Below are 14,621 nucleotides of genomic sequence, written 5' to 3'. Positions count from 1 at the left end.
CACTAGGTGTGCCTGGGATGGTGGTGGGACTGAGAGAAGGGCTTCCCCTGAAGATCTTAAAGCACAGGCAGGCTTGTAAAGGATCATACGGTCTTTCAGATAACCTGGACCCGAGCCTTATAGGACTTTATAGGTCATAACCAGCACTTTGAATTGTGCCTGGAAAGCACTGGAAGCCAGTGGAGCTGTTTTAATAGGGGAGTTGTGTGCCCCCTGTAACTAGCCCCAGTCAACACTCTAGTTGCAGCTCTTTGAACCAGCTGAAGTTTCCAAAAACTCTTTAAAGGAAACCGCACATAAAGCGCATTACAGTAATCCAATGGGGCTGTAACTAAGGCATGTGTCACCGTGGCCAGGTCCGACATCTCTAGGAATGGGCACAGCTGTCATACTAGCTTTAACTGTGCAAATGCACTCCTGGCCACCACCGAAACCTGGGCATCCAGGCTCAAGGCTGAATCCAGAAGTACACCCAAGTTGTGGACCTGTGTCTTCAGGGGGAGTGTAACTCTATCTAGCACAAGCAGAATCCCTATTCCCTGATCTGCCTTTTGACTGACCAGGAGCACCTCTGTCTTGTCTGGATTAAACTTCAATTTGTTTGCCCACATCCAGTCCATTACTGCCATAAGACACCAGTTTAGCACAGAAACTGCTTCCTTGGAATTGGGTGGAAAGGAGAAGTAGAGTTGGGTGTCTTCAGCATACTGGTGGCAACACACAACGGCCAAGGAGTCGAACAGGAGTCCCCCAGAACCACCTTCTGGGTCTGACCCTCCAAGAAGGAATGGAGCCACTGTAAACCAGTGCCTACAAGTCGCATCCCAGCAAGGCGGCCAAGAAAGATACCGTGGTCGATGGTACCGAATGCCACTGAGAGGTCCAGCAGAACCAACAGGGGCACACTCCCCCTGTCCAGTTCCCGGCGTAGGTCATCCACCAAGGCGACCAAAGCTGTTTCTGTCCCATAACCAAGTTTGAAGCCAGATTGAAATGGATCTGGATAATCCGTCTCATCCAAGAATCCCTGGAGTTTGGAGGCCACCACACGCTCCAATACTTTGCCCAAAAATGGGATGTTGGATGCTAGCCCCATAGTGGCTTATCCCAGGCCTTTGCTTGTTTATTAGGAATGGTTTGTACAGCCACTTTCATTAGTGTAAACTGTCATTTAATTATGCCACAGATATTGCCAAGGCTGGATATATTGTGGTATGAAAGGCTTTTATGAAGACCTTGTACACAACTCTGTAGTGTATCTAGTGCTTTGCCTCAATGTGTGTGTGTATAATTTAGTACTCATGCATATTACAGTATACACTTATAGTACAATGCTACTTTATTTAAATATACTTTTAGATATTGATGAATGCAGCATCAGCAATGGGAGCTGTGACTATGGATGCCTTAATACAATGGGAACTTATGAATGTTTATGTCCATCTGGAAAGAAGTTACACTGGAATAAAAAGGATTGTGTTGGTAAGTAACATTTCAGAACATAAATTTTCTGTTTATTTATTTATTACATTTCTATACTGTCCCATAGCCGAAGCTCTCTGGGCGGTTTACAAAAGTTAAAAACGGTGAACATTAAAAACAAATATACAGAAATTTAAAACCATCAAAAGCATAAAAACAGCAATATCCATTTAAAACAACTATTCTGGGGTCAGTTTTAAAAAAAACTCAGCATATGTTGTTAACTGCCTGGGAGAAGAGAAAAGTCTTAACCTGGCACAGAAAAGATAACAAAGTTGGCTCCAGGCGAGCCTCATTGGGGAGATAATTCCAGAATTGGGGGGCCACCACTGAAAAGGCCCTCTCCCTTGTTGCCATCCTCCAAGCTTCCCTTGGAGTAGGCACTCGGAGGAGGACCTTAGATGTTGAACGTAGTGTACGGGGCAGGTATTGTGGCCCCAAGCCGTGTACTGAGGTGCAGCCTATAAATAGATTGATTAAATAAATAAATAGATAAATGCACATAGGAAAGGTCATTTTTCAAGCTAACAGTGGTCTGGTGCAGATGCAGTACAACCCAATCTGCAAACCATGATTAGAAGATGGAGATCACCTGCAGACTTAAACATTTCTTCTCTCTCTTTCTGCTTCTGTCCTCCACTCTCTGCCGATTTTTCCATCCGTTATGTTTTCAGAGCTAACCATGGCATATAGAATCACTTGCCCACCAGCATTGGTTAGATCAAACATTGGGTTTCAAATCCACTTCAAACCATGGTTGCAAACTAGAATTTTAGACCTAACCATGAGTAGTGAAAACCCTGATGCACGTGATGCTGTACCGTATTTAGCTCCAACAATGAAAAGGAGGAAGGAATTTGCATGTGGAAAGGAAAGAGGAAGAGGGAAGGAGTCCATAGAGGATTCCAAACCTCTTGGTTGAGACATCAGTTCATACTTAGACTGCTTTGATCTCTTCTGTTTTGAAAGTCAGCAAATCCAACTGTCTATTTCAATATTTGCTACAGTACTGGAGGTATTTAAAGAATTTCAAGTTGTAAGTAGTATTTTAGCTTAACTGGAAACACACCCACCCACCCAAATCTAATGTTTACAAACTCATTTTAGGTGTGTGTGTTTTTAAAAAAAATATCATTTGTAATTGCTTTGTGATTTAAAATTTCAAAATAGAACAAGTGATAATTATGGGTGGATTAATCAGTCTGTTTCACTTTCTATAATGTAGCATTTTTTTCCAAGCACAACTTTTTTCCCATTTCTGCAACAGTTTGCAAATGTTACTTTTTAAAGTTTGCACACACATTTTCATGCATTTTTATGCCCTTTCCCCTAATATACACATTTATGCCTTTTTGTGCCTAGTTTAAGGTACTCCAATCCATCTCTGGTATTAGTGAGCATAAATAATACTATTTTAGAAGTAGATTTTTTTTAGTCAAATGAAAACTTTACTGTTATATTCATTTTATACAATTTACATTGGAAGCATCGTAGATTATAAAGCTAATCTGCATAAAATGTACTTTATAACAAATTTAAAAGTTTAAAAACTAGCTTAGTAACAAGTTAGCGTCAGAATTGCAATCAAATTGTTGGGAAGAAAATGCTGATGAAATATCCCTTGTTAGTTTGTATTCATTTTAGTGCGGATCATTTAAATCTGTGGGTACTGATGACACCTACTGGTTACTTTTCAAAAAATGCATAAAATATTTTAAAAGCATATTGAAAATAGAAATTTGTTATACTATCTTGTATCCAAAACAGATTGTCTTTAACTTAATGCTTTCTGTTTTTGTGATTGTTTTATGAATTCATCCTGTGGATACATAACATAAAAAACATTATTTACTTTTAATTGTAGTATGGGCAGGATTAAATTGCTGAGTATGGGTGGGTTGGTGATGGTGGTTGTTTTTACGTTTTAAGTATGTTAATACTAAGAAAAACATCTACACACACAAATACACACACATACACACAAACCAGTAGTTCAATTTTACCAGATACAGATTTTTTTTAACATAGTACTTCAAGAGATTGCTACACAAGAATGAAAGTGCATAAATATTTGTACAGATTTTACAGACAAAGAAACATCAAGGCAATATTCAAATTGTAAACTGGGATATATAGCTTTTGATTTAAATGGTAACCAATTAGTAGTATAATTAGTAAATGTTTGCCTTTCCCTCCCTCACACTTATATAGTTAGATAGTTTAGTGACAGACAACATGATTCTACTATTTCATATAATTTATTCCTTTACATGAGATACGTTTGACTTCTTTCAATAAAGGATTCTTTCAAATTGTTATTTATTACAGTCACAGACCAGCAAAATCAACACCAAAACATGCAAAGGATAGATCAAAGGTGACATAAAAACAAAATACAGCTCAGTGAGTTACTTCTCTCAGAAGGATTGCAGCATTATTTTTCTAATTTGCATTGAGGTCATGAGAAACTTAGAGACCCTTTCAGTAATATGGGAGGACACATCCCTTAAACAGATTAATACCAACGTTGTGGGGTTACATCCAGAAAAGGAAAGATTAACTTTTTTCTGCATTCCTCATACATGTTACAATGAAAAGTGACATGTTCAACAGATTCTATTGCTCCAGAACCACAGGGACATATCCGTTCATTAACTGGGATTTTACTAAATCGTCTTTCTAGTAATGCTAAAGGATTCTTTCAGCCACAGTAACATAACTGCCCTGTCTTATTAACCTTTGTAAGCCACTGTACGAGCTTTTTTCAGCCGAAGGGCAGGGCAAAAATGCTTTAAATAAATACGTAATTAATATGTTTGTAATGTTGTCTTTCTATTAACCCATGATTATATGACCAAAGAAAAAAGTGGTCTGATCTAATTCAGATTTTTATTCCATGTTTTTATCTTCTTCCAATATTTTTCGACTAATAGAAAAGCTAGAATATTTTACATTTCCGTGGTGATTGGTAATACCTGAGGCTCCCAGCTCTAAGCCCTGTGGCCTAGCTGGTGAGATAAGGGTTACCTTTGAGTCCAACCCTCCTCACCCACTCGAAGCCCTGCAGTCTGAGGGGGGGGGTGACACCGGAAGGTCTCCCTATCCCAAAAGGGGCAAACCTGAGGGATGGCAAAGTGCCAGGCAACAATCCATGAGCGATGAGTGGCTTTCCTGATTCAGGAACAGGCCTGTAAACAGGCCTTATTAGGTTGCCCATTTTAGGATTTCCCCCTTTGCAGATCACTGAATAAATGTGGCCCTATTTAAACCCATTTTCTGCATCTCGTCTCGTTATTGCTCGACCTCCACTCACCGCAATACATTTCCAGTAGATTGGGCTAAATTATTCTTTTTTTACTACCCTTTACAGGCTTAATTAACCATTTTCTCATCTTTAAAGCATTTCTCCCAAATGTTCATATGTAAGAAAAAGTTAAACCATGATGACCAGAAATATTCCAAAACTAACTTTTTAATATTAGCTACAATCGGTTAAAATAAATCCAGACATAGTCATGCTTAGAGTAGACCATTGAAATCAATGGGACTAGTCTGTCTTAACTTAAGTTTCATTGATACTAATGAGTCTGCTCTAAGCATGACTTGGGCCCTTTCTACACCTAAGGATTATCCCAGGCAAATAGAGGGATCATCCCTGTCTGCTCCCGGGATCCCCTGTGTGTCATTTGGATGCACAGGGATGATCCCGGGATATAGGGCTGGTGTAGACATGCCCTTAGTTTAGATCCAACCCAGTGTATCCACAGAGCTTTCTGCCCCCTTGCTAGTATGAATGAATGAAGCTTTATTGAATAAGTCTTCCGACCATTTCAAAAATCACATCATCATTAAAAATAGACAGGCATTAATTAAAATGTACGATTTAAAATTAGAATAGAGCGGCACTTCACCCCATCCTAATTCACCTTGGATAGTCATCAGGCCTGCTCTGTAAGTGCCTTAACTCTTGCTTTCTTATTATTTCAAACAGACTTAAATAAAACACTCTCCCATTTCTTATTTTGAGTGGGGTACTCTAAAATAAGAAATTCAGTTTAGGAAATAATACCGTTTTAACTGAAATGCAACTCAGGAGCAACAAAACTAATTTTGACAATAGATCAATTAATTCTGTAAATTCTTTGAAAAGCAGGTCATAATTATTATTCTATAAATCTTGAGTACCTGCATAAATCTTAGAAACATATTCACAAGTGATCCCATGAACTAGATCTTGGCTTTCTTGTGGATCCAGGACATCTTCAGACGTTATTTTCACCCAAGGTTGACTCTACCCTTGAGAACAGGCCTCAGGCTGGCATGCATGCTCTGCTGCTCATTCATTCCCATTTTATTCCCCACTTGGAGAATGGAATCACTTAACTGGAAGACCATGAAGCTGTTTGAATGAGTGATTTCCTGCTTCTTCCTCAGAGATGGTGAAATGCCTTCCAAATGCCAAGCCAGCTCCAAAAGCTCAGCTGGTCTGCAGCAAATCAGGAGGAATTGAGAGCTGTTTCTTATCCTGTCCCTCCAACACACTTTTTGTCCCAGGTTTGTATCAAACAACACTGCCAATATTGTAATGCCCTTATGTAAATCTATGGTGCGAACACCCTTAGAATACTGTGTACAGTTTTGGTCACCGCACTTAAGAAGAATTATTGTGGAGCTGGACAAAGTGCAGAAAGGGGCAATAGAAATGATGATGGGCCTGGAACAACCCCCGATGAGGGAAGGTTACAATGGCTGGGATTCTTCAGCTTGGAAAAAAGGACGGTAAGGGGAGACGTGATAGAGGTATAAAAAATTATGCAAGATGTGGAGAATGTAGATAGAGAGACAGTTTTCTCCCCCTCTCACAATACTAGAACTTGGGGTCATCCATGAAGCTCATTGGTGGAAGATTCCAGACAGATAAATGGAAGTACTTCTTCACACAGCACATAGTTAAACTGTGGAACTTGCTAGTGTTGGCCACCAATTTGATAGTTTTAAAATTCCTGGAAGAGAAAGCTATGAATGACTACTAGTCCTGATAGCTATGTGCTAACTCCAGTATCAGAGGCAGTATGGCGACATACACCACTTGCTGGGAAACGTGGGTGTCCTGTGTGGCCACTACGTGAACAGAATGTGGGGCTAGATGCACCCTTGGTCTGAGCCAGCAGGGCTCTTCTTATGCTTCTTTTTCCTAGTTAATAAAAAGTGCAAAGTTCGTTTTGTTTACTATGGATCATTTCAAGACTTTTTGAAAACTAAAACTTGTATAAATTTCCAATTGGTCTGACTGTGACTGAGAGCATTCCTAGATTACAGTTCCTTTGTGGGGAAAAGTGATAAGCAGTTGGATTATTTTTGGAAATAGTGGCTCATCTTTTGGGTGGGTGTGTTCATATTGACTATTTTACATGCCACAAAACCAATTGGGTTAATCTTCAGTCTATCTGACAGAATATCTATGTATCCCAAATCATCTGTGAATGCGAAGTGATAAATAAAACTAATGAATGTTTATACAAAAGTGGAGGTGAATGAAATGAAAGATCTTCCATTATCTCATTATATTTTGTGGGTTTCCCCCCACTTTTCTTTTTGTCCAGACTCAGAGAATAGTTATTCAGTAAGCTGTGGAGTGCCAGTGCAGCAGGGCAAATCACAACAGAAACGCAACACTACACTTCCTAGCTGTGCAGGTATTATTCTTTACATTCTGATGATAGTTATAATTCCCAAATATCCATGACTGTGATGTGGTCCTATTATAAATTCTATGATGTATAACTACATAGGAAGGATATACAACTGGTGGCTTGGAGGCTCATTTAAGTCTCCAGGGCTTCAAGTATAACCTGATGGGATCTGAGCTGACGGTGACCGACCAAGAAAGAGATCTTGAGGTTGTGGTGGGCAGCTCAATGAAAATGCCGACCCAGGGTGCAGCCACTGTAAAGAAGCAAACTCCATATTAGGCATTATTAGAAAAGGAATTGAGAATAAAACGGCCAGTATCATGCTGCCTTTATACAAATCTATGGTGGGACCACCCTTAGAGTACTGTGGACAGTTCTGGTCACCACACCTAAAAAAAAGATATTATAGAGCTGGAAAAAGTGCAGAAAAGGGGAACTAAAATGATCCAGGGGCTGCAGCATCTCCCCTATGAGGGAAGGTTACATCAACTGGGATTGTTTAGCTTGGGGAAAAAGAGGCTAAGGAGAAACATCATAGAGGTGTACAAAATATGCATGGTGTGGAGAATGTGGACAGGGAGACATTTTTCTCCCTCTCCCATAATACTAGAACCTGGGGTCATCCCATGATTGGTGGGAGGTTCAGGAAGATAAAAGTTGAACTATGGAATTCACTACCACAAGATGGCTTTGGATGGCTTTTATAGGGGGGTAGACAAATTAATTGCGAAGGCTATCAATGGCTGCTAGTTCTGATGACTCTGCTACTTCCAGTACCACTTTTCATAACACCTGAATAGGGCATATAAACTTTTTGTACCTCTAAGTGCTGAATACCAATTGTGCAAAAACACAGCCAAGTGCAAGGTTTGGGTTTCTCATTTTCTTTTCATCATAGCTTTTCAACGTAAAACAATTTATCGGACAATTAGATGCCTTTTATTAGAGCTTCTTTTTATACATCCCTGCTTCGGGTGTGCCTGTATTGTCGCAGGGTGACATCTGGAAGTGTGCAGTTCAATCCTTAATTCCCACTAAAGTATGCACAGCTGTTCAGGGTTGCATCTGTACAATGAGAGATGAGCAGGAAGTGTGGTGACAACTAATCGTGCTTGTCTTTGGTTCCACCTGAAATTTGCACGGAGCCGGTGGGCTCTAGCAGAGGATTATGTTGACTCCCGTTGGAGCCCTGAACTCCTACTGAGTGGGTAAAACCTCTGCATAAAAATGCTTCAGGGTCATTTTGATCAACACTTTCTACAAAGCCATCAAATGCAACCCAGGTCCTCAATTATTATTATTATTATTATTATTATTATTATTATTATTATTATTATTTTATTTATTTAGCACCATCAATGTACATGGTGCTGTACAGAGTAAAACAGTAAATAGCAAGACCCTGCCGCATAGGCTTACATTCTAATAAAGTCATAGTAAAGCAATAAGGAGGGGGAGAGAATGCAAACAGGCACTGGGTAGGGTAAACAGGCACAGGGTAGGGAAAAACTAACAGTATAACTAACAGTCTAAAGTCCGAGTAACATCAAGTTTTAAAAGCTTTAGGGAAAAGAAAAGTTTTTAGCTGAGCTTTAAAAACTGAGATTGAACTTGTAGATCTCAGATGTTCTGGGAGAGCATTCCAGGTGTAAGGGGCAGCAGAAGAGAATGGACGAAGCCGAGCAAGGGAAGTAGAGACCCTTGGGCAGGTGAGAAACATGGCACTAGAGGAGCGAAGAGCACGAGCGGGGCAATAGTGTGAGATGAGAGAGGAAAGATAGGAAGGAGCTAGACCGTGAAAAGCTTTGTAGGTCAACAGGAGAAGTTTATATGGGATTCTGAAGTGAATTGGAAGCCAATGGAGAGATTTCAGAAGTAGAGTTACATGGTCAGAGCGGCGAGCCAAGAAGATGATCTTAGCGGCAGCGTGGTGGACAGAAACCAACGGACTGATGTGAGAAGAAGGAAGGCCAGAGAGAAGAAGGTTGCAGTAGGCCAACCGAGAAATAACCAGCGCATGAACAAGCGTCTTGGCAGAAGAGACAGACAGAAATGGTCGAATCCTGGCAATATTATACAGGAAAAAGCGACAGGATTTAGCTACTGCCTCAATGGACTGCCCTGCTAGTCCTGAAACAGAGCTGATCAGTTGTGAGCTGATCTCTGCTAGAAGGAAGTGTGTTGGCTCGTGCCGCAGGCCCCATCCTAGTATTTACTGGCTTCTTTCAACCTTCTGCAGAAAATGTGATACCTTTTTGCCGTCAGTTCTCTGGCTTCTACATTTTCTGCTCTTAACAAAGCCAGGCAGAAGCTCTAAATCCCATCACCACGATGTCCACAAAAATGCCTTTATTTGTAGAGACAGAAGAGTTGAAGTGCAATTGGCTGGTACTTCTCTTGCCCTATGATTTTCTTTCACATCCAAAGAGAAACATGTTCATCTTCCGGCAACGTGCTTTCTTAGTCCCAGTTGCCTTTGTCTTAGTATGGGCCAACTTTGTGGTCTGGATGGATTTGATGAAAGCTTTGGAAGCATCTTCCTTGGAATCCTGGTCTTTGAATTGTTGCTGTACTTCTTCAGAATGTCTGTTTCAATCAACAGCGACACAGGCCTTAGCTAGACCTAAGGTTTATCCCGGGATCATTCTGGGGCCATCCCTGTTCGTGTAAATGACACACAGGATATCCCAGGAGCAGGCAGGACGACCCCGGGACGATCCCGGGATAAACCTTAGGTCTAGCTAAGGCCCCAGTTTCATGCAGAAGTTCTTCTTTTGACCTCTTTGCCACCTTCCGTACTGTTGTATCTTCTGTTCCTGCTGAAAAAGTAAAGCATTTCTCAGCTTTATATATCTTTCACAATTCCTACTCCCACTCCATCCTGAGCCTCATTTCTTCATACATTAGTTAAAAATAATTCTTACTATTGAAAAGTAGTATGTTTACGTAGAAATCAACAGTATGAAATCTAATTACAGTAGAAATACAATGCTATGGAGTGTTTAAAGTTTCTCTCTCTCTCTGATTTATTCTACATGTTTTAAATTTTTCAGGGGTCACTGAAGAAGACACCTCTGTCGAAACGTGTTTGACCTGTTTTTGTCATTTCATTTTTATAAAAATTTCTTTGTTTATATGTGTGTATTCTTTGGTGGTTACTAGTTTATATGCAAGTTTAATGTCTTTTCCAGACGTTAACTGTTAGTGATATGATCTTGTAAATATAGTTACTTACCTTAACTCTTGCTTTTGGTTACTTCCTTAAAAATACAGCACAAAATGACAACTTTTAATTTTCTTTCTCTAGACATATTAGCGCCGCCCATCAAACAGAAGGCTCGGTTTAAAATCAAGGATGCAAAGTGTCACTTAAGGCCTCGCAGCAAAGAAAAAATTAAAGATGTCAGAAAGCAGCAGGCTGTTATAGGTATGGTGTGGGTGTGTTTTGGCCTATCAGCCAGATGTGTGTTCATTGGGGGGTGGGGGATTAGGGTTTTTCCCCCTGTTTAGAAAAAAAAAAGAAAAGTATCTAGTAGTACTTTTAAAAGCTATATTCCCAGCTCAATGTGATCCTGGTTTTGCATTTGCTTAACCCGGAAATTAATTTGCTTTTATGAGGTCCTTTCCCTAACCTTTAATTCTTATCTGTGTGTTTTTAATGTGGTTTGCAATTTACTAAGGGAATTGCATGTGGGGAGTATTTCATCGGAAGGCCTTTCCAAATGAATGTCCTTTCTCATGGTAGGGACTGTAATGTTGTTTTCTCAATACTAACCAGATCCAGTAATGTCTGCACATAACGGACTAAGGCTCACTTGCTGGGGGAGGGGGCAAAGTGCACCCGCACCAAGGATCCTTGGGGCAGCAGGTCCTTTGGTGGACTTTGCCCCCTCCCTCCAGATGATTTTTGGCAAGGAGGGGCTTTTCTTTGCCCAGTGCAAATGAATGGAGAAATTGCTCCCTTCGCTTGCATGGGGGTGGGAAGAGAAGGGGAGAGGAAGAAAGAGGCAAAGAAGATCCAGAGAGGGAGAGAAACTAGAGTAATGGAAAGAAGGAAGGAAGGAAGGAAAGAAAGAAAGAAAGTGGAGCCAGAAAGAGAGAGAAGCCGTTGGTGTGAAATGTTCTTTTGGATATTATGGGCTCCACAATTCAAGAAGGACGCAGACAAGCTGGAGCGTGTTCAAAGGAGGGCAACCAGGGTGATCGGGTCTGGAAACAAAGACCTATGAAGAGAGACTGAAAGAACTGGGCATGTTTAGCCTGGAGAAGAGAAGATGGAGGGGAGACACAATAGCACTCTTCAAATACTTAAAAGGTTGTCACACAGAGGAGGGCCAGGATCTCTTCTCGATCCTCCCAGAGTGCAGGACACGAAATAACAGGCTCAAGTGACAGGAAGCCAGATTCCAGCTGGACATCAGGAAAAACTTCCTGACTGTTAGAGCAGTACGACAATGGAACCAGTTACCTAGGGAGGTTGTGGGCTCTCCCACACTAGAGGCATTCAAGAGGCAGCTGGACAGCCATCTGCCAGGGATGCTTTAGGGTGGATTCCTGCATTGAGCAGGGGGTTGGACTCGATGGCCTTGTAGGCCCCTTCCAACTCTGCTATTCTATGATTCTATGAATATGGATAAGCAGAAGATTCAGATGACTAAGATTTTGATAACCAAGATTCTACTTCAGTGATGTTTATTTATTTATTTATCATACTTATACCCCGCTCCTCAGCCAAAAAAGGCTCTCGGAGCGGCTTACACTTGGCAAAAAAAGACAGTCCCTGCCCTCAGGCTTACAATCTAATAAAGACATGACACACAAGGAAAAGGAGTCAAGGAGGGAGGGAGGGAGGAGAGAGAAAGAGAGAGAGAGTGAGAGAGAGAGAGAGAGAGAGAGAGAGAGAGTCCAGCAGGAGCAGGCCCCGATGTTACTTCTGCCTGCTCCTGTCCCCTCGGTCCTTTATGGGATTGGTGTCTTTGTACCCCTCACTCACAAAAGGTGAGGATCTCTTTGATAAACTGCCTTCTGCACCAATAATAACACAGCTGACACAACTGTCGCAATGCTGCCTTGCTACATTTCTTTTCCATGTTGCTTCTGTTATGCAAAGGAGGTCAGTTCCCTTGTACAGACAACTGCCAGGTGACCTTTGTGAACCTCAAGTGTGACTCCTCGAAGAAAAAACGTCGCGGCCGGAAATCGCCATCAAAGGAAGTATCCCACATCACTGCTGAATTTGAAGTCGAGATGAAATCCGAGGAAGCCTCAGGTTTGTGGAAGTCCTCTTTTGCTGTTGCTTTTAGCAAGTATTTGTGCATTAGCAAAATAATTATTTCAGTGCAAGATGTTTCGCTCACACATTATTATCTATTTATTAGCATAATCTGTTTTTTGGGGGGCTTGTATATTTCACAAACATCTTGTCCCTTCTTCAGGAACTCTGTCAATAGGAATAAACTATCCCATTGCAAAGGTGGATATCAGGGCCTTGTCTACACCAGCTCTTTACTCCGGAATAACCTTGAGGTCATCCCTACCGGGCCACATGACGTTCACCTCCTCCCGTGGTGATGTAGGGACGACCCCACAGTTATTCAGGAATATCGCTGACTCATTTTGTCATGGTTTTTCCAGCTCCCTTGCTACGGTCCCAAAGTCCGTGGCTGATGTGCCCCCCTTCCTGAAGCTGTTGCTGTTCAGCACAAGCGCCCAGCTCGGCGAACAGCCAACCTGCTGTCAGGGGGGTGTCCAGCAATTTTGGACATATGCAGGAGTGGGCGGCCGCCATTTTCGGCACAGTTTTTGATTGGCTATCGGTGTCTTTTGGCAGCAACTGTGTGTATTTTTTTTAACACAACCATATTGATGCACAGGAGCGCATCTTTGACACAGTACCTATCCCCCCCCCCGGCGTTGCTGTGTGTCTGCGCTCATGCACATCTTGGAGGAGATATTAAAAAAAAATCAGGACCCTGTTCTTATCTGTCAAGTCCTGCCCACTTCTCCTGATACACCTTCAGAAGCGTCATCATGGGGCACACGTTCTCCTGCAACGGCTCTCCTTCACTCGCGGGAAACTTCTCTCACGTGTACCCTGTGAGGGACAATCGCAGAAGCAGGAAACCTCGCAAACATCCCTCCTCCATTGCGAAACAGCGGTAGGTGTAGTTTAGGCCCCTGTTGCAACGTTATCCTCTAAATGTAGCTCTCTTCATTTCCCCACAATGAATGATAACTATTCACTTATATGGGAGAAAGTCAAGTGGTCCACTGTGAGGTAACGAGTTCAGGACTAAACCTGGTGTCTGTCCCTGATGACTGAGCATTATCCACTGAGTGCTCCTATCTCTATAACTCCATCCTGGATTCAGTTTCGTGGGTCACTCTAGACTGTGACAATGTGTTGCGAATGTTGGGATATTTGTATAGTGTCTAAACATGTTGCTTTGGTGTCCCTTTATGAGCGCTGCTACATTCATAACGTACTGATGCTAGTGTGACATTGTTTGTTTATTAAAACAGTTATTAGCCACTCTTCGGCCTTGGCTGTCAGAGCAGCATACAGTATATATACCGTAAACCTCCATGGAAGTTCCTCAGCCTGATATTGGGGGTGCCTCCTGCACCACAGCTAACCCCATTCAGTGGATTCTCCCTCTGTAGCATTTTCTGGGAGCTGGAGGAGCTTCTGCAAGGAGGAGGAAGAGGAGGAGGAGGAGGGGAGTCCATTTCTGCCAGCCCAGTTGCGTGTGCCTCTGTCAATATATATGTCATTGTTATTTTATGGCATTTATTGAGACAGATAAAAAAAACAATGACTTGCAGCAGGAGGTAACATTATTATTTTTTAAAAAAAACCACCGAAAGCCTAAACGAATGCAGGTTTTTCACCTTGCACCATCTTTATTCAGTGTTTGGTGAAAGGCTAGCCTTTCTCTGAAGGGAGTTCCACAACTGAGAAGGCCCAGTCTCCCATCACCACCTGCCTAATTTCAGATGGGAATATGGCGTAAAGCCCCTTGCAGGCCTTCTCAATAGCCAGAGATGTTCATGCAGGAGCTGGCATGAGAGAGCATTGTATCTCCATTTGACAGTGGGGCTTGTTTCACACATGCAGCATCCCATGGAAGTGGCCGGTCATAACGCAATCCTATGGGCAGAAATGTCCTTCTCAGACATTTCTGCAGCTCCCCGCAGAGTGGTTGTATTTTAAAAGAGGCACAATTCTGGTTCACTCCTATATCGGATGAGACTAGGGCCAGATCTACACCAAGCAGGATAAAACACTTTGAAAACGGTTTGAAAAATTGTATATGGAGGGCACATCTACACCAAGCAGGATATTCCACTGTGAAAGTGGTATATAAAAGGCAGGAGTTACACTACTGCTGTATAGTGGTATTGAAGTGCACTGACAACTGTTGGGGCCCGTGGACACATACCATA

General features: G+C 41.8%; 1 protein-coding gene across 1 annotated transcript in view; it reads left to right on the top strand.

Moving 5' to 3' along the window:
* Positions 1-14,621, top strand: part of SCUBE1 (signal peptide, CUB domain and EGF like domain containing 1) — a 133,773-nt gene that overhangs the window by 106,331 nt on the left and 12,821 nt on the right. The window contains exons 8-12 of the mRNA XM_063134325.1: positions 1,360-1,482; positions 5,917-6,036; positions 7,086-7,178; positions 10,483-10,602; positions 12,286-12,444. Coding sequence (XP_062990395.1) covers positions 1,360-1,482; positions 5,917-6,036; positions 7,086-7,178; positions 10,483-10,602; positions 12,286-12,444 — 615 coding nt within the window. The remainder of the gene's footprint in view (positions 1-1,359; positions 1,483-5,916; positions 6,037-7,085; positions 7,179-10,482; positions 10,603-12,285; positions 12,445-14,621) is intronic.

This window comes from Elgaria multicarinata, chromosome 9 (genome assembly GCF_023053635.1).
Source record: "Elgaria multicarinata webbii isolate HBS135686 ecotype San Diego chromosome 9, rElgMul1.1.pri, whole genome shotgun sequence".
Taxonomy (NCBI): domain Eukaryota; kingdom Metazoa; phylum Chordata; class Lepidosauria; order Squamata; family Anguidae; genus Elgaria; species Elgaria multicarinata.
This window is presented reverse-complemented; position numbering and strand designations above follow the sequence as displayed.